The sequence below is a fragment of the Colius striatus genome, chromosome 13, assembly GCF_028858725.1.
Source record: "Colius striatus isolate bColStr4 chromosome 13, bColStr4.1.hap1, whole genome shotgun sequence".
In the NCBI taxonomy this organism is placed as follows: Eukaryota; Metazoa; Chordata; class Aves; order Coliiformes; family Coliidae; genus Colius; species Colius striatus.
The window spans coordinates 14,956,670-14,975,719 of record NC_084771.1 but is presented as its reverse complement, the minus strand read 5'-3'; the positions used below and the strand labels follow the sequence as shown (position 1 = coordinate 14,975,719).

Below are 19,050 nucleotides of genomic sequence, written 5' to 3'. Positions count from 1 at the left end.
GGTGGGAGAGCCCTTGGGGTGCACTGGGCAATGGGAGGACTGACCACTGCTGGCTGCTGCCTCAGGGGGAGATGCTGGAGTAAATCTTGTGGGAGATGTCTGAGTCTGGGGTGGAGGATGCTGATTTACTCTCCTGTGTCTTTAGTTTTTGCAGCAAATGTGTAATAAAGTCTATTCTCAGACATGGAATGGAGCACATCTGTGACTTTTTTCGTGCTTGGGTTTGGTTTTTTCTTTTAGAGTGTGATCCAAACATTAGTGTGTGCTTGAGGTTTCTGTTCTAATAAAAAAGCAGAGCATAGGTAGGAGTTAGAAGCCTCCAGAATTGTATTTTTTTTCCCCTGCTACAGGTGTGTTAACACCTTTATAGTGACGTTGCATGTCAAATGCCTTGTCCACAACTACCAAAGTCTGCAAGAAGTGTTTTGCTTTCATTAATGTGATAAAAATCTCCAAGCAGCAAAGGTTGAGGCTGGGGTGTCTCCATGACACTGTGTGGCAGTTCTGCTTGGAGAAATCCCACACTTCAAAAGAATGTGGATTTGAATGAAGCAACTTGATTTATTTTATTTTGCATGAACATTGCAGGAATTTATTGTGAAGTATATTTAGTATGATGATAGTGTTTTGTGTGCTCAGAGCCAGTTCCCTTATAGCACCTACAGGGCAGCCTCTGCTTGACTGCAGAGAAGACCACAGAGGCTCAAATTGGGAACCTGGAACTGCAAAAGGCTTCCCCGGGGCTGCAATCCCTTATTGATATCCCTGTGCTAGAAAATGGGGACACAGGAGTTGAAGTTCCTGTAACCATTTTGCTTTACTGTTGCAAAGCAGCCTCTAACTGTAGCCTTATTCCCAGAAATAGCTCAACCATTTGGCTAAAAATAAATAAAAATCAAACAAAACCCCCGCCAGCTTCGGACCAGCAGCTGCATGGAAACATTCATGTGTGCAGTTACACTTTGCAGAGGTTAGAAATTGCTGTGAACAGGGGCTGGAAAGCACGAGTCAAACATTAATGATAAATAGTGCTGCCAGTTCAACCTATAATGTGCAGAAACTTTCTGTGGAGAATGCTGAAAACCAGCCTTTGGCTGCAAATTCCTGGGGAGGTGGGACTCTGTGTCCCCTTGGGGGACTTTACCCTGCTGTCCTTGCTGAGGACAGGCAGGAGTGGCCTGGTAGGGGGACATTCATCAGTTGTGATACCTGTGGCTGAGGTGCCTACTGAAGGAGCTAGCATCATGGCAGCGGGAGGAGTCACAGAGCTACTAACCCCATCTGGGCTGTCTGCAAAGAGTGGATTTTCCAGGCATCCTGGACACAGAGTGACTGAGTGTACTGTTAACCCATTTGGCTTTCCCTGAAAACCTTGGCTCAGGGGATTTTTCAAGGGAGTTTCCTGTATCTAGTTGTGTGTAGGGAGTGGGTGCTGAGGCTGGCGGGCAGCGTGGAGGTTATCCTGTGTGGCTTGGCCTGTCACTTCTGTGGTCTTCTGCCCAAAGTGTCCCACAGCAAACCCTGGCACAAGGCAAGGCAATGGCTATCTCCAAGTGAACTTAGCAAATATCTTACCTATGGATTTTGACTGAATTCCACTTCTCATTGCTCATCTTGTAAATATTTGTGCTTGCCACGGTCTGGCATTGGGAAGGATGGGCTGGTTTTTGCCTAGCAGGTTTGACCAGTGCTCTACTCAAGGTGTTGTGGACTCCACCTGCCTGTGCTCTCCTCAGCATCCACCCCTGGGCTTTGGGGTCTGTAGGTGGTGAACACCTCTGCATGGGAGCAGGGAAAACCCCACTGCTCATTGCCAGCAACCTCTGCCCCCTTCATGGCTCCCTCACGTCTTTCAAGTAGGTCATATAGATATGTTTCTTCCCTGTTGCCAAGTGATGTTGAGGTTCAGTGTATTTTAATGTTTTCCCATGTGTACCCAGAGATTTGCAGCTTTCTCTTTTCATGGTAGAGCCCATGCAGGTGCTGGGCTACAGGCAGGCTGACCCGTGGCAGGTCAGGGTGCCAGGCTGTGGCTTCTGATTGCCTGCTGATGACTGACCACTGTGGTTCAGGAGCCTCAGGCTGGTGGTTAGCAGCAAGTGCTGCGGGAAGGGCACAGCAGTGGGTTGTGTTGGGCTCAGACTGGTTTTTGTGTTTAGGGACACTGTGCCAGTCAGAAAGTGTCCTCCTCATCGGAAATGGGTAATAAGGACAGTGCTGCTTTCGTTGCTGAAGATTGAAAGCTGTTTCTGTTGTTATTAAATTAAGAGGTAATAATCTCTGTCCTGTAGTTCTGCCCTGCCTGCCTGCCCTGTTTCTGTAGGCTGGCTCTACAGCCACAGGCAGCCTCAGCTGCTCTGCACTGCAGTTTGCTCAATTGCTTTGAATTATCCAACATGCAACCAGCCGGTTGTTTGCTAGTGTTTGCCTCAATTGGTTAACCTTTGATTTGAGCAGTTAGTATGTTGCTTTTTGTGAAAACTTGCCTCCAAGCCTTGTGCAGGGAGCTGTTAGGTGGATTGCCATCACCCTTTCATGGCAGGAGAGCAATGCAGTGCTGCCTGTAACATGCAGGGGATGGGCAGCAAGTGGCAAGCCATTTTAAAGCTCAGTTTATTAACTTGTAGCCTGGGGAAATGGTGAAACTTCCCTGTTTTAAGAAGTCTTCTCTGGCCTCTGCCCTTGCCTGGCTCCTGCAGGGCAGTGGCACAGCTGCTGGGTCAGGAAAGCCTGTTCTGCCTGGAGGCTGCAGTCACTTCAATATACATATGCATTAAAAATACATGTATGCAATATATGCACATTACATATGCACATACACAATATAGATAGATGCATTAAAGGTATATATTAGTTTTTGGGCAGTTTCTTGGGCTTAGTCAAAATCCAGGGAGCTGCTGGCTGGGAGTTGGCACGAGGCACCACATTGGCTGCAAAGGGATCCCCAGCCGTGCACCCACAGGCAGGGCAGTGGGGCTGGGCAGGGAGGGGAGTAGTTGGTGCACTTAGGCTGAGCTTGCTGGTGGAAGGCAAACAGTCTTGCCTTGTGCTTTCCTTCTCTTCCGTTGTTTTTCATGCTCTCTGGGAACACTCTCTGCTGTGGATGTTTGCTCAGAACCAATAGTCTGTAAAAATCTTTCTAGTCCATCTCTTTTGGGCACCTGTTGCATCTTGCTGACTCCAGTCACTTTTACCCCAAAACTTAAATCATTTTATTTGAGAGAGAATTCCAACCAAAACCAATTTAGTCTAAAAGCATGTCTGCTCTTGACATCTGGCCATAATTGATAGCGTTTGTAGTTCAGAGACATTTGTCCTGTTCTCCTAAATGAAAGCTTAGTGCTCTTATTTCTGATGCAGCTGTTTGTAAAGGGCTATTTGTTTTCCTCCTGCAGCAGAAAGGAGGGGTGAGCACCTGCCCAGATATTGTAGCCAGGTATTCTGGAGCAAATGTGGCTCATTATTTTTGTTCACGACTTGAACAAGATTCCTGTTAACCTCCTTTGTGGCTTTGGTTGAGCAGTGTTTTGTTGTGGGCCTCTTGCCCTGTGATTTCAGCAGAGTTTTGCAGGATCTATATAGGCGAAAGAGTCTGGCTCCAGCCCTGCTTTTGTAGGGAGCTATGCAGAGGGCTTGGTAATTTCTAGCTGTGTATTTTCAAAGGGCCAGCAAGCAGTCTTTATGTCTGGCCTAGGTTTTATAAAACCATTAAAGCAGGAAACAGGGGCAATGCTCACTTGGTAGATGTAATTCGTTTGCAGTATTGTGGCAAAAGCACTGACTTGCAAAACAGAGGGATCCTATTTTTCTTGTAAGATACAGGATAGAAAAAAGCTGAGTAAGATGTGCAACAGGCAAGACTAGACAATTTGAAGCATTTCTTTGGTATGGCAATCCAAGATCTTTTCAGCACTAATAAAAATTAAGTACTGCTAGACTGCAGCGACACTGCTCTGTCGCCTGAGTCTCAATTGGCTTGAGAGGAGGGAACAAAAAAAATCTCACTGCTGGGAAATTAAATGTAGGAGAAAAAAAAAAGAAACCACTTTGTGAGCAGCCCTGCCATCTTTTATTATGATTTCTGTGTAATTCCTCTCCAGCGTTTGCACAAAGCCAAACGGCTGCTGCCTGTAGGGACCAGGGGTGATAAGAGATTCTGAGCAGTGCTGGGAGTTGGGGGGGGCCCTGGCTGTGCCAGGGGCACCCACTCAGCAGCAGCCCCGCTCTTACAGGGGTTGCAAAGCCAAGTTTAAATGCAGTATTGATTTTGTTTGTTTGTTTGACTTGCAGGGTGGTGTTTTGCTTGTGCTGGTTTTGTTTGCTCTGAGTTGTGGAAAGTTTTAATTTAAATCCCTGCCCGCCCCCTCCCCCTTCCATCCATCTCACCTTTTCTTCTGAATGTTTGCTCAGGGAGGGAGCTCCCTAAAGTTAGCTGCAATGTCCGGAGGGCTGGTGGCCCTTCTATCAGCCAAATTAATACTGTGGAGCACATGGCCTCGTGGGGCAGTTTCTTCCAGTGCAGTTGAATGGGTGGAAGTGGGACTTCCCACTTGACTAGTACTCTTCTGGTAAGTGCAGGGTGGGAAGAGAGAGGCTGAAGGCACTTGTGTTGATTGTTCCTGAGAGCAGGAATGCCCTTATACCAGTGCCCAGCTCCAGAAAGTGGCTGGTGGGATGGTATGGGGACTGGCACAGAATGGGCTTGCATCTGCAGCTGATGATGCTGGGATGAGACACACTGAAAAGCCTTGAGCACCAAGCCTGGCTTCCCGGGCCAGCTCAGACTTCATCTCTAGATCCTTGTGGATAATCCTCTGCCCAGTATAGAACCCATGGGCAGCCCTGGCTGGTGTGTGCTGTGCTGGAGCTGCTCTGCAGATGTGTTACCCAGCCCAGCAGGAGCATGAGCCAAAAGGATTTCCTGAAGATAAACAATTCTAAGCCACACGTTGAGGGTTTCTCTCCTGACTGGGCAAATTGCACTGATGCGGTATCCTGGTGTTACTGTGCCTGCAGCCCTGAGGATAAATCTGTTGGTGACTATAATATCTGGAGATGAAATTACCCTAAATGGAGTCTGGAGTGTGTGGAGCTGATTTTGGCTGTGGAGCAAGGAGTGAAGTAGGTGATTTCTTGCTCTCTTCCCCCTTTTGTCTCCTGCTACTTCTGAGGAAACATTTCTCTGCATTACAGTAAAGGGAGGGTTAGAAAGCCACAGCTTTTTACTTTGTTTTTGAGTCTGAACCATCATGACCAAGCAGCAGTGGGGGGCTGGGACCTCAGGTACCCATTGCAGGGGCTAAGGGCACCTCATGATGCTGGTGTGGGGCTCAACCACCCCTTGCAGCCTGGACCTGCCTTCCCATCCATCCTGGTGGCTGTTGTTGAACCTGAGGGGATGGGGTCTGGGCAGGCCTGGGTACCAACCCTTGCTTCTGGATGTTGCAGTGGTGATGAACACCTCAGCAGGGGAGTCTGCAGCTGGGCAGGCTCATTTCTTGGGGGAAAGGGGAGGACTCTGCTCTGGGAAATAGATTCTGTGCTGGTCAGCCAGCAGCTGGGCTCTGAAATGCTGGGACAAAATGTTTGTAGGTGGCAGAGGTCAGAGTAATGCGTGGCTAAGCTGGGATGCATAAAATAGCATTTAGGGGTGAGGTTTTTTTGTTTCCATAACTGAACAGCTCAAGCTTTCTGAGTAACCAGAAAGCAACGGGAAAACCAACAAATTATAGCTCTGTTGACTGATGCAAGCATTGACAATTGCAAACTTGGAGGGTTTTTTTCCAGTTTGTTCTTACTTTATTTTTTGCCAGGGCAAATCACTGCCCTGCTAAAATAGCTGCCAATGAGCAGACAAATGTGCACAGCTTGAGCTGGGGAAAGGAGGGAGGAAGAAGTTTGAAGGTGAGAAGACCTCATATTTGCTTTGTGACCTCTGCAAAAGATTTGGGTTCTTATTCAAAGTCCTTCTTCTGTTCTCGAGTCTAAAGTGTTCCTATGAGCCTGAATTTGATATGCTGGCAGCATGCTGGTTGAATTTTTCTTCTGGACTGCCAAAAATAAAAATATGCTGCCTGCATTTCAAGATGAGTGAAATGATGGTTTCATAACCCTGCCTGCCAACAGGGCAGGGAAAGAAGAATCGAGATCCTGAAAACTTCCAAAGGTTGGTGGTTATGTTTGAAGGGGGCAACAGATTTTCCACCAAACAGCAGCACTGAAATAATGCTCTCCCCATCGATACCTGCTGGCTATGGCCTGCCTTTGACTTTCTGCATCATGTGTGAACATGACACTGCTGAACTGAGGCTGTGATTAGGAATGATGTGGCACACTTGCTGGGAAGATGCAATACCATGTGATTTGTGAGTAAACTGCCTGCAGATGGAAAATAAACCAAATCCCACACCAAAAAAACGTCTTTTTGCCTGTCATATCTGTTCCTGAGTCCAGGAGAAGGGTGGTGATCCTGTAAATTTATTATCTGTGGAAAAAAATCTCTTGTATTTCCTCTCCCTGCCCTTAAATCTTTCAAGTAGCCTTTTCCCCTGTTCTCCCCACCCCACCATGTCTGTCTCTGCTTTTATCAGTGACTTTATTGGCCAAGTCAGCTTTTCCAGGAAACTCAGCCTGGTTGTGCTCTGCCAGGCCCTGCTGTTCTCCAGCCTGTTGTCCTTGCTGAAGGTGACCTTCCTGTGAGCCTGTATGGTGAGACATCCTTGGGACAGAGGGGACACGGGGATGGGCTCTGGTCAGGGCCTCTCGTGTTACTGGATGCACCTCAGCCATTAAGGATGATGTGGTCTGGGTCAATGATGCTCTGCTAGAGCACATCATCTGCTGCTCTGTCCTCTTCAGTGGTGACTAGGGACATGGTCTTGGTGTTGAGCCCCATTATGTGTTGAACAAGGTCTTTTTTTAAGAGAAGTATTCCTTTTCTCATGGTTCCTCTTTTGCTCTTGCTTGTTCTGCTTCATCTGGGGGCTCACGTGGTTATTCCCTGCTTACCCTCAGCAGTCACTCCTTGGTGGTCCTGTTTTTTTCTGCTTGAAATATCAGTAGGAGCTTCAGCAGAGGAGAAAGGGTACTGGTTTAAGTGTGAACCTTATGCTTTCCCAAGGTACTGGCTTTTCCTCTTGCACTTAGGGATGCGCAACAAAAGTCCTCTCTAGCTGGAAATGAGCTTGGAGCTGTGCTCACCTTCAGCCCTTTCTGTTGGACCTATAGGCTCCTAGCATTTCCAAATGCAATGTTGTTTTTTTTCCCATGAGCCCTGTGCATGTTATCGACCTTTTCAGGCAGGCGTAGGGGACAGTGGGGTTGATCCTGATCGATGGACTTCTCTCTGTAAATCAAGAGATCTGCTGAAAAATGTGGTCTGTGTGGGTAAGCATAGTCTGAGCTGCTAAATTATTAAGGGCTTTCTCAAAGCATTGCTTGTACTTGCATAGAGATGACTTAAGGACAAAGAGTAATAGAAAAATTGGCAAGAAAAATGTAAATTAGAAAGAAATCACTTGGGCAATGAGGTCAGTGTGCTGTATAGCTGGCTGAACCTGCTGACCAGTTTGGGGTGTTTATGGTACATTTCAGGAGGCTTCTTAAAAATGTGAATGTGGGGTGTTTTGTTTTTCCATGAATAAATGAAACACGAGCTAGAACAGGCTGTTTGGGGAGGTGGTGTTACTTTTGCAGGCTTTTTTTGTAAATCAGGTCGTCTTCTCTACTACTTTTATGATAAATGGAACAATATAGGAGTGATTAGACTTTAAATTGTTCATGAGATTGAAGCTAAGTAATGTGATTTAATCTTTCTTCTGTATATACTTAATATAAGCTGTGATTTTGTTCAAATGTTTGAGCTTCATACTTACACTGTATAATTATCTCTGGTTTTAGCAGATGATTTGATTTTTTTAAATGCCTGTGGTTTTTATTAGATCTTTCTTTTTCTGTGAGTTATTTGTGTTTACTTTGTGGCTTGAAGATATTTTCAGCAAACATGAAAGGAGGTTTTTTTATGAGTTAGTTCTGGTTTAAGTGCTTTCTGAAATTCTAGTAAATCAAATGGTGAGGGTTTTTTTTTTTTATTGCTGCCACTATGTTTTTTTCTGGAAATGAGGCCAGCAGGTAGCACAGACACTTGTTTTCCATATGAGGGATATAATTAAACACTATGTTTTGCAGCTGCCCTAGAAATAGCCCACTTAAGAGTGACTCCTTGTCAACGGTGACCGCAGAGCACAGGTTCACCTCTCCTGTTGAACTCGGTCTAACTCCATTAATTTTTACCCAGGCTTGCTAATTTTTACCCAGGTTTGCAACTTCATCAAATGCTGTCCAGGTCCTGTGCATGGTGCTGTGGTGGATTGCCAGAAATTTGGGGAACTGGGTAAAGAGGAGCCTCTCTGGGAGGCAGGGAGGAGGAGTTGACATCTCTGTGGGCAAAGGGCACAGATGGAGAGTGAAGGAGGAACAAAGGGAGGCTTGCCGAAAGTCAGGTGGAGAATTTGGGGAGTGCTATGGGCTGCAAATGTAATTCTATCATCTTTATGTAATGCACTGACAGCTTTAAGTTCAAAATGATGTTGGGTTATTAGTTGTATCCATGGACTTTTTTAGACTTGATCTTTTGCCTTCAAATTGTAGATGTTCCTAACTCCTCAGAGAAAAGTTTATAGCAAAATGCCAATCCTCAGCTGACCTTCCAAGGGCACATTGATGTGTGTAGATGGGCTTTTAAAACTTGGATGATGTAAGAAAATAGCGATAACCCCTAATGTCTTCTTTTCAGAACACTGCTTCTTGTCATACACAGGCTTTATACAAAGTCAAAAGTACAGGAAGATTGGGTTACATCACAGTATTTGACAGAAATATGTCCTGTCTTTGAATTCCTCATGGCACAAGGAAGGGTGTGTGGCAGCAGCAGCACTTTGCCTCGCTGTGCTTGCGGTAGAGTATGTGTGTCTGCAGCAGCAGCAGTTGTGGGGTTATTTATTACTGCAGCCTGGGCCTCTACTCCTGCCCAAGGTGAGGAGTGAAGACAGATAGCCAGCTGCCAACTCAGAAAGATGTTTCTGGCAGAATGGCTTCACTGGGCTCATCTTTATCTGCTGTGATTTGTGTTTGACTCTCTGGCAGCTGCCTTCCAGCTGAGCTCCTTCAGGACAATTCTGGTTTGGATGCCCCACTGATGGGCTTGGTTAGATGCAGGGAGTGCAGAGCAGGAGCTTGAAGCTTGGAATGTTGCACAGGAGACAGGCATTTTTGGAGCTGGTCTTCAAGTGATGCTAACAGGATAGTGACTCTTCTCAAAATACCTCCTCTCCCCACTCTCAGTTCCAGGGGTGTGCAGTGTTCCTCAGGTGCTGCTTTTGCCTGGCTTGGATCTTCTGGGTGCTAGGGTACAGTACAGCAGAGAGGGGACTGGGGTCACCAACCAACACCCCCACATCCCCATGGTATGGTGGGAGGATGCAGTGTGGCATACTGCCATGTGGTCCTGAGGCTATGAGTACTCTGATACCACTAATCTCTGCAGATAGCTCTGGTTCTCTGAGTGCTGTCATAAAGTGCATATGTGGGGGATGCAATTGTTTATTTTCTTAAATAATCCTTTTGGCAGGCTTGGCTCTAAACAGTAGAAGAAACTGTGGCTTTTGCTTGCACCCATTGACTTCTGTGCCATGGACTGTGGGCTTTACAAAACCCCACCAGGCAGCAAGGCAGCTGTTTCAATTGTATCCAAATAGTATTTTCTTTTTATTTGCCATCAGAAGTAAATTTTTTTATGAAAGGTGATTGGGAAAAGTCTTCTAAATCCTCTCCCTGCTAATCTACATATTTTATAATTTTCCCAAAAGCCTGGCAGTTCACTCCCTAAATCTGCTCCTAAGTCTCCTTTGAGCACTGTTATTAAGGCTTAGCAATCTATTAGCAACTCCAGGAGCTCTTCTAGGTGGATTGTCAAAATAAGAGCTTTTAATTTCTGAGCTGAGCCAATGCCTCTCACCACGGGTGTCATCTGGTGTGTTCTCGCTTTCTGGGAGGTGGGAAACATGGAGAGACGTGTTGTGAAGGCTTCCAGCTGCTCACGTGACACAGTGGAAGTGGGCAGAGGAGTGGGAAACAAAACCCTGGGAGCTGTGGGAAACTGGTTAGGTGGAGTGAGGACTTCTCTCTTGGATGCAGAGGGCTCTGATGCAGCATGGAGGGGGTGGTTGTCAGGTTTGTAGGGGAACTGAGGGTGAAAGCCCAGCAGAGAGTTGCAGGTGATAGAGCAGAGTAGTGGGCTTGGTTAGCTAACCCTCCAAACCTAGGATTTCGCTTCTCTTCCTTACTTGCTGTATGCTCCACATTTTCCATAGCTAGCTATAGGTAGCCTTGCACAGGAAATGCTTGTATATATTTTCCCAGGGATGTTTTAACCGGGGCATTGTTGCTTCCGTGCCAATGCATGTATTTGGCAAATGCTCACCGCTGCTGCTTCCCACCTCTCTTCTCTCACTAACTTTCCGTGCTTCAAGGGGTGCTCCTTGGGCACACCTGGCTCCAGCTCCCATCCAAGGACACAACAGGGACTTGGGGGACAGTCTGTGTCTGTTCTATGGCGCTGCTGTGGCATGAATGAATGGCTCTGCCTCTCACTCCCAAGGAGCAGGTTGTTGGGACTCGTGGCTGCCACCTCCAAGTGCAGCAGATACATCAGGGAACATTTTTGGGGTCTACTTTCTAGTTCAGAAGATGGGCTGTTTGCTGTTGGGAGTGTGCCAGGGTGGTGGCATTTCCTAGCTCAGACCTTGTGCAGCCTGACCTGTGTGTGGGGTGGTAGCTGTGCCTGTAGAGGTGAGGTGCTGGTGGCTGCCCGTGGCTCTGCTGCCCAGCTCTGCAGGGATGTGGTGCAGGGCTGTGAGAAACTTCTTCTACTCTAAGTGGCTGCTGCTGGAGGTTTGAGGATGACTGCAGCAAGAGCAGTCTCACACCAAACCACCTTTAGGCATGGTCTAAAACCACTTCTTTAATTAAAGATGCTGCAGACATGAGCGGGGAGCAGAGGGAAGGAAGAACTGCCACTTGCTTTGGGCAGATCCTGCTCCTGGTGCAGCTGGATCCATTCCATTGCTGCTGCTCCAGGTACATGAACTGGCTTAGATTTTTATGTTTTAATTCTTTTTTTTTTTTTTTTATTTTATTTTACAGTTTCCCTGAGCATCAGTTACTCACAGGCCTCTGTCTTAGCATGATTGTTTTCAGAGCACCTTTTCTCTAACTGGGTTTCACTTGCAGCCTGACAAGCTGCCTACAGCAGGCCCTTTGGACAGCCAGGATGCTGAGCCAGACCCAGGTTGAACTCCTGCTGGGCAGCTGACATGGGACAGGGTTTTGGCATTTTTGGCACTTAGCCTGGTTGGGTTTCAAAGCAAACAAGCTCCAGGATTGAGGATTAATAAGACTGAGCAGAGTATGAGCAGTATCTGCTGGTGTTTTAGCAGCCCTGCCTCCTGCTAATGCCCTTGAACCATGAACAGTGACAAATATCTGCCCTGTTCATGTTTTAAAATCCAAAACCTTAACTCTAAGAGAACAGCCTGGCCTAAGACCACTTTTTTTTCCCCTCACTACATCTATTCTTAATGAGCATTTTAAACTCACTTCATAATTTTAAATTCAACCTTGCAAAATGCTTTCTGGTGCCATCCAGGTCTCCCCCCTTGGCTGCAAGCATTTCTGGCAGGGACACTTTGCTATACACAAGGTGCAACCTGGACAGAATAAAAAGCTGATCTTCAAACCATTGTAGTTTTATTTCTTTTGAAAACAGACTCTTTTGATCTGCTGAGAACTTTGCATGTGCTGGGTAGCCTGAAGCTGGAAGCTGATGGAAACCTGAGGGCTTTTCTGGGGGCTGCAGGTGCTGGAGGGGACCTTGTCACAAGCTTACAAGTTGTTAAATGAAGTTAGAGGAAGTTGGAAAGTCCATTTTTAAAGAGTTACATTTAATTAGAAGAGCATTTTACTGTGTGTTATTTTCTCACACTGTTGGATTGGGAGGATCTGTCTTTAATTTACTAGGTGCTGTGACTCTCAGGAAGCCTGCAAAAGCTGTGAGGATGGTTGGCTCTCTGCTAGAGCCCCATTTTGGCAGTCACAAGCATCTCTCATAGTTTCGTGCAAGGGATTCTCTACTCCTGTGGGGCCACTTTGCTTCTCCTCTGTTTGAGTTTATTCTGTTGCAATTCCCCTCATCCTTCTCCTGGCTTCTGTGGAGCAAAGGAGCTGTCGTCAAGCCTCTGTGACACCAGGTTGTCATTCACTTGTGACATCTCATTCTGCTTTAAAATAAACCCCAGCAAGACAAGCTGGCATCCTCAGCACCCCGTGTGGATTTTTGAGGACTTTGTGATGTGAAACTGTCTGTTCTGTTATTCCTGGGTTTATCAGAGATTTTAAAATAGCAGAAGCGTTCCTCTTTTTCATTTAAAGCTACATCCTAAGTCTGTGTGCACCAGTGTGGTGGTGAGACGTTTGGGATGGATGTGAGGGTTTGACAGGAGAGCAAGAGGAAAGGAGGATGCGGTTTCATTCAACCTCCGTGGTGTCCTGGGGTAAAGCCTGGAGCTGCTGAAGGACTCTTCAGATTGGGACTAGGAAGAGATGTGTAGGAGATAAATTACATTCCTGATGTCTTGGAGTGCTTGATAAAGATATATTTTCCTTCAAGAAGGGAAAATTGTCTGGCAGATGAGCATGGGGTGCAAATACACACAGCATCTGTCTTGCACAGGGACATGAGCAATGACCTGCTCTGGTGAGGTATAGGACAGGATTTAGTTTTGCTAAATCAGAGGTTGACAGAATAGTGGGTGTTGGAAGGGACCTCTAGAGCTCATCCACTCCAACCTCCTGCTAAAGCAGGTTCCCCTCAATCAAGGGGCACAGGAACGTGTCCAGGAAGGTTTAGAAACCTCCAGAGAAGGAGCCTCCACACCCTCCCAGGACTCCCTTACTCTTACAGTAAAGAAGTTTTTCCTTGTGTTTAACTGGACCTTTTTGTGTTCCAGCTCATGTCTGTTACCCCTTGTCCTGGTGTTGGACGCTACAGAAAAAAGTATCACTCCATCCTCCTGACCCCCACCCTTTACGTACTTGATGAGTTGATGAGATCCTCCATCAGCCTTCTCTTTTCCAGGCTAAACAGCCCCAGGTCCTGCAGCCTTAATGACCTTATGTATGCCTCTTCCTTCTCCATGCTGTGTAGAGAAGGGAACTTCCAGCTGCCTTGTTTCCAGCAAGCAGCATGGTGCATTCAGAAGCTAGAATTGACTTTTTCTTGAGGCAGAAGCTCATTGTTCCCTTTCCTGCTTGCCCCTGCAGTGTGCTGGGGAAGAGAAGCGGGTCGGTACACGCACCGTGGTGGTTGGGCACCGGCCGGTTTCGGAAACAGATGCGTACGTGGCACAGAAGTTCTGCGACAACAGGATTGTCTCCTCCAAGGTGAGCTGCTCCTCTTGCCGGGGCACATAGTGCATATGCATTTCCTGCTTCTGTGTTCACCCTGATTTCATTGGACGGTTGTTTTTGAAATTGAGAAACTCCACATTCCTCAAGGATGGATGTAAAGATCCCATTGGAAATGGAGCAGCCCATTACATACCTTACTCCTTGTGGTCTTTTTTTCTTCCTATCAATTCCAGTGGGGATGCATACGAAATCCTTTCTTCAGCAGCAACTCAGATTTACCAAAGAGACTTGGGATTATTTTATAAATGGACTGAAAAATATGATTGCTTTATTTTTGTGTTGTTTTTTCCCTCTTGAGATAGGACAAAACCAACCGTGCCCTGTTTATCCTTTTGGATGAAAGGGGAAACATTCATACGGTATTAATGCAGCTTTTGTTTATGGTGGAAAACTGTGACGACACCCATCTGCCTTCTGCTTAGCTTTTTTTCCATGGCATTCATGAAGCTATTTCCAAAGATTTCAAGACAATTCGAGTAAAATATCAAACAAATGGCATCCCATATTGTCAACACAGCTGGATATGTATTATGTCGCTTAGGATTCATGATGCTCAGCATACAGTTGGGCTTTTACTTGAGCTGTAAGGGGGTTTTTCCCTCCCCTTTATTTTTTTTTATACAGATTGGATCTTACTTAGTTTTGTATGTCTGTGCGGTCTTGAGTTATATTGGTTTGAGTTATAAAGGTTTGAGTCTTAACTACATTTTACATGCAGCATTCTCATTGACATTTCCCTGGCACACAAGAGGGTCCTTCAGAGAGGACACCTTCCCCTGTTTCAGTTCCTTTACTGACAGATGATTTGTGTAGGTGCAGGTTTTAATTTTTCCATGATTTATTTTTTGAGTGTTGTATCCTTGCTCTTTTTTCCCATTTATATTTACTAGGCATGGAGTCTTCTTATTGTCTTCCAATAACAAATTTATATAGGCAAGATGGCATATTTTTTTAACAGAAGAGCAAACCAAACAGGATGGATTTTGGAACTTGTTTGGGGAAAGATCAAAATTTCTGCACTGTTTATTACCTTTTCATGAAATCATCCCTTTACAAATGCCTATCTAGAAGTTGTCTGCTCAAACAGATCCTGTTGGTTTTATCTCTTTACCCTTCATCATCTCCAACTGTGTGATTTGGGTTATTTTGACAAAAGAGAAGTAGTTGCCTACTTCAAATCAAAGAAACAACCTCCCTGCCCTTGTAACTGTGAGACACTACTAACTGTTCAGTGAACCAGCAGAAAGAGCTGAAGGCTGAAGCAGGAGCTTGGTGGTATCTCAGCATCTAGCTGCATCCCTCTCCTGGTTTTAAAGCCTGGACCTTTGTCTGGAACAGACCTGGGCTGCTCAGACAGCTTGCTGCAGTGCTTGATTTAAAGGGAAAACTCCTTTTGTATTTTGTGTGGGTACTTCCCATTTTGTAGCTGTAGTTCCCAGCCACCCCTGTGCCTTGGTTTGTTTGTAAGCCTTCTCTCTCCTCACAGTACACCCTCTGGAACTTCCTCCCAAAGAACCTTTTTGAGCAGTTTAGAAGAATTGCCAATTTCTACTTCCTCATCATCTTCCTCGTGCAGGTAAGAGCTTTGATGCCAAGGATGGGGTTTATTTATGTGCTAATGTTAAGCATAGCTTGAACAAGGACTGAGGTTCAAAATTAACTCTGTTAGTGCTTGTAAATGTGTTGGTTTTTAAAAAGTTGCAAGTGTTTTAATTCTGGCACACCATCCAAGGCATAATAACAATGAAAAAACTTGGGGCCTGACTGGGATTTTTTTAATGAGTGCTGAAACCAAACTGAGTCAACTGGTGAAAATACATTTGAAGCAGCAGAATTAAGATCTCATTTTTTGTCACCTTTATTTCTTCTGCTGCATAACTCCGTATTTTCCCAAGTTAGATGATACTTGTATATGTTAGTTCGTACAACTAACACATTTCAAGGCTGGCAAGAGACAGGCTGTACTCAGTGAAATTGAGAAAATACATGGCATGAGTTCTGGGAACGTGAAACTTCAGGAAGCTGCTCTGTACAAACAAAATAGCAAATTTTACACACGGACAACCTTTTTCAGCACTGCTTTTTTGCCTTTGTTCAGGCTTTGCCCCTTAAACCTGAATACTTCTTTTCTGTTCTGTCAACCAAGAAAAGCAGACTGTCAGAATGCACTGGGGTGAAGGGGTCTGGGAGAATCACTGCAGTGCATTTGCTCACCTTTGAAGTCCTTGGGCCTGGGGCTGTGCAGGCAACCTGCTCTAGGGCTGAAAATAGACATTAAAGCTCTCCCCCAGCAAATTAAACAGCACCATGTGGCTACTGCACACAGCCTGCTGTTAGATGGCTTCTCTGGGGTTTTAGTGGTTTAGGTTTGGGGTATTACTCTCTTCTTTAAGCTGCATGTTTAAAAGACAAGTGTCTAAAGTGTTTTGTCCTTACAGTGAATAGTTATGGCTTATAGGCATTTCAGTGGCTGCCACAGAAACAGGAGATCCCAAGATAATGGCTGAGGCTGGCTCCTCCTGACAGTGTGACATGGAAGGCCAATTTACCCCGGCGTCAGCTGGCTCCCCTCCAGCTCTTGATTTTGCTGGCGTTGCTCCATTTTGTCAGACTGAATCTGTAATTTACTTTGAGCTGAAGCGATGCCCTGGAGTCGGGATGTCCTTTTTGTGTCGTTGGCCATTTAATGATGCTGTAATACTACTTATCTTTTGGCCTTCTGGCCATCAAGAATGTGGGATATTCCTTGATTTTACTTACACAATCAGTTGCAGTTGAGCTGCTCACATATTTTAGGTGCAAGTGTACGTAGGTGAGAGAAGAGCCTGGCTATTGTTCCTTATTTTTATTCTGTGAGCACCTCAAGTAGGGAAACAACCCTCATGTTCTATTAGAGAAAAAACAAACCCAACTGAACAAACCCCAACCTGACAGCATTAATACACTTGCTGCCATATAGAATAACTGACTGCCCACAGGCACATGTTTCTGGAGACATCACTTGCCTTAAAAAACTCCTACTCAGGACTACTCCATTAATTTAAAATACCAAGGGTTATACCTTGACAAATGGCATCTATAGTTTGAATGTTAGTGCTTTAAATTACTTTAAATTGATGGGATTGTTCCATGTACTGTGTGAGGAGTGCAGTTAGGTGCTTGGGGAATTGCCTGGTGGATCTTCTCTACCTGCTGCTGAAGCCCTTTATCAAAATGTCTATTACTCTGTGACTCCAAATTCAGCACTTGTTTTAGAGAGAGAAAATGCATGCAGGAAACACAAAACTAAGTGGGATTCAAATATCTGCTTCTTTGGTTCATCTATTGCAACACTCAGGAAACTGAGTAAACTCTTGGTGGAAATGGGTGGCCTGGAGTAAGTGTAGTCCAAGTGTGTTTGTGATAGACCAAGCTGACAGCAGTAAGGTGATTTAGGAAGTATCAGAAATGAAAAATGTCCCTTTTGATTGATAGAGATGGCTTCTTGACTGTGGTCTTCAGTATCCTAAACAATGAGTTAGGAGGAAACTATTGAGTAACAGGAGGATTGTATCACTTTTGAGTGGATCCAAATTAAGCTGCTGAAGTCCTAAAACAGTTCAAAAATAGCTTCAAAGGGTTCTGCTTCTGATGTTTGGCGCATTGCTTGTGTGTCCCTCACCTTTCCACCAGCCATGAAAGGGAAAAGCTGCATCCAGGCGTGGGATGGAAAAGAGTGCAATCTCCAAATACATAAATGAATTACTCTGGGGACTTCATCCAGTTTTTATATTCATACATCTATAGTACAGCATTTGTGTGGACAGAAGTCCTTTAAACAAATACATACTACTCTAACTTGTTCAATGCAGAAACTCCCCCACTGGGCAGCCGGAGGTCCTCTCCCTTGTACCTCTCAGCTGAAAGTGAAAGTTTTTCTTGTATTCTCAAGATCTGTGGTTTTTTTTTTTGAAGATAACTTTTGGCAGGTTGGACTAAACTTCAGTGAGCAGCCATTGGGCACACTGTGTGATGTGCCTATGTCACACTTGGCACTATCCTTGCTTGAGGCTGTTCCTTCAAAGTCTGGTTTCTACCAGACTTTCTGTTCGTACACATTTTATGCCCATTTCAAGGAACTGAGGCTTTGTGTTCCTGGAAATATTTATTGTGTTTATCTTGGTTTACCCTTATGCTACTTATCTTGTACACCACTTAACTGACTACTTCTTGTGGTGTATGTCTTCCACTTCATAGAATCTTAGAATGGTAGTGATTGCAAGGGACCTTTAGACATCATCTAGTCCAACCCCCCTGCTAATGTAAGTTCCCCTAGATCAGGTCACACAGGAACACGTCCAGGTGGGTTTTGAAAACCTCCAGAGAAGGAGCCTCCACACCTTCCCTGGGCAGCCTGTGCCAGGGCTCCCTCACCTCAACAGTGAAATAGTTTTTTCCTTCTGTTTAAATGGAACTTCTTCCAGCTTCTGTCCATTACCTCTTGTCCTGTCACTGGATACAACAGAAAAAAAAGGATGCCCCAATCTCCTGACACCAACCATTTAGATATTTGTAAATATTAATGAGATCCCCCTGCAGTCTCCTCTTACCCAGACTAAACTTCAATGTTTTCTGGTTCTCCTCTCTCTGGGTCCAGGAATGCAGAGTAATATTGCAGTGTACAACATTTCATGCAGTTAAAACTTTCCATGTAGCTTCCTCCCAGCTGATAAGAGCAGTGCTGTCCTTAACACAGCATTTTCTGGGCAGCCTGTAACAATAAATATACAGATGCTGCTGTTTGTGGGTGTGCCAGGGAAGCACAAACAAGCAGAGGGACACAAAGCCCCTTTGTGGGGACACAAAGCCTTTCTGCTGAGCTTCCCCATCCCTTTTATCACAGCCCTCATCATCTGCCTCTCGTGCTCCTGTTCTCTCTGATGACAGCAGGAAAAATGGCCAATTTTGCCTGCTGTGGTTTGTAAGGTGAGGCCAGGGTGCAGCTTGTCCTCTTAGAATTTTCCTTCCCAGTTCTGAACCTGTTCTGCTGTTCTTACCCTTCAGGCCAAGTCATGATACAATTAGAAGAAGCAGCAGTTTCCTGAAGGCTGAAGCTTTAGTTAAGGATGAAGGGGCTTGGTCTTTGTCAGAGCACTGGCTCAAGAGCACACACTGAACTCAGGAGGGATCCAGCTATCTGCCCCAAGGCCCTCTTGCAGTTGCTGTGCTTATGTCTGCTCTTAACTCCAAATTTCAGAGCTTAATGGCAAAATGTGGGGTTTTGTTGCACTTAAATATTCCTGTTCCACTCTGCCATGGATTTACTCAGTAATTTGGGCTGATGGACGTTATTTTTGTCCTCTTGAGTGTCAGTGGCTCAAGATGACTGGTGATGTTCTTCCTGCCATAATCCGTCATGTTTTAGGGTTCAGATGTGCTCTGTCTTCACTGCCAAAGAGGAGAAGCAACCGTTCCATGGCTCAGTGAAAAATGAGGGTGTATTTCATGTCATCCATTGCTGCTGTCTCTGTCTCATCCTCCTTGACT

At 45.4% G+C, this 19,050-nt stretch overlaps 1 protein-coding gene across 5 annotated transcripts in view; it reads left to right on the top strand.

Moving 5' to 3' along the window:
• The window catches only part of ATP11C (ATPase phospholipid transporting 11C), a 57,809-nt gene that overhangs the window by 4,333 nt on the left and 34,426 nt on the right, over positions 1-19,050 (top strand). For all 5 annotated transcript variants that reach the window (XM_062006320.1, XM_062006319.1, XM_062006316.1 and 2 more), the window contains exons 2-3: positions 13,378-13,497; positions 15,011-15,100. In XM_062006320.1, the coding sequence (XP_061862304.1) occupies positions 13,378-13,497; positions 15,011-15,100 (210 nt within the window). The remainder of the gene's footprint in view (positions 1-13,377; positions 13,498-15,010; positions 15,101-19,050) is intronic.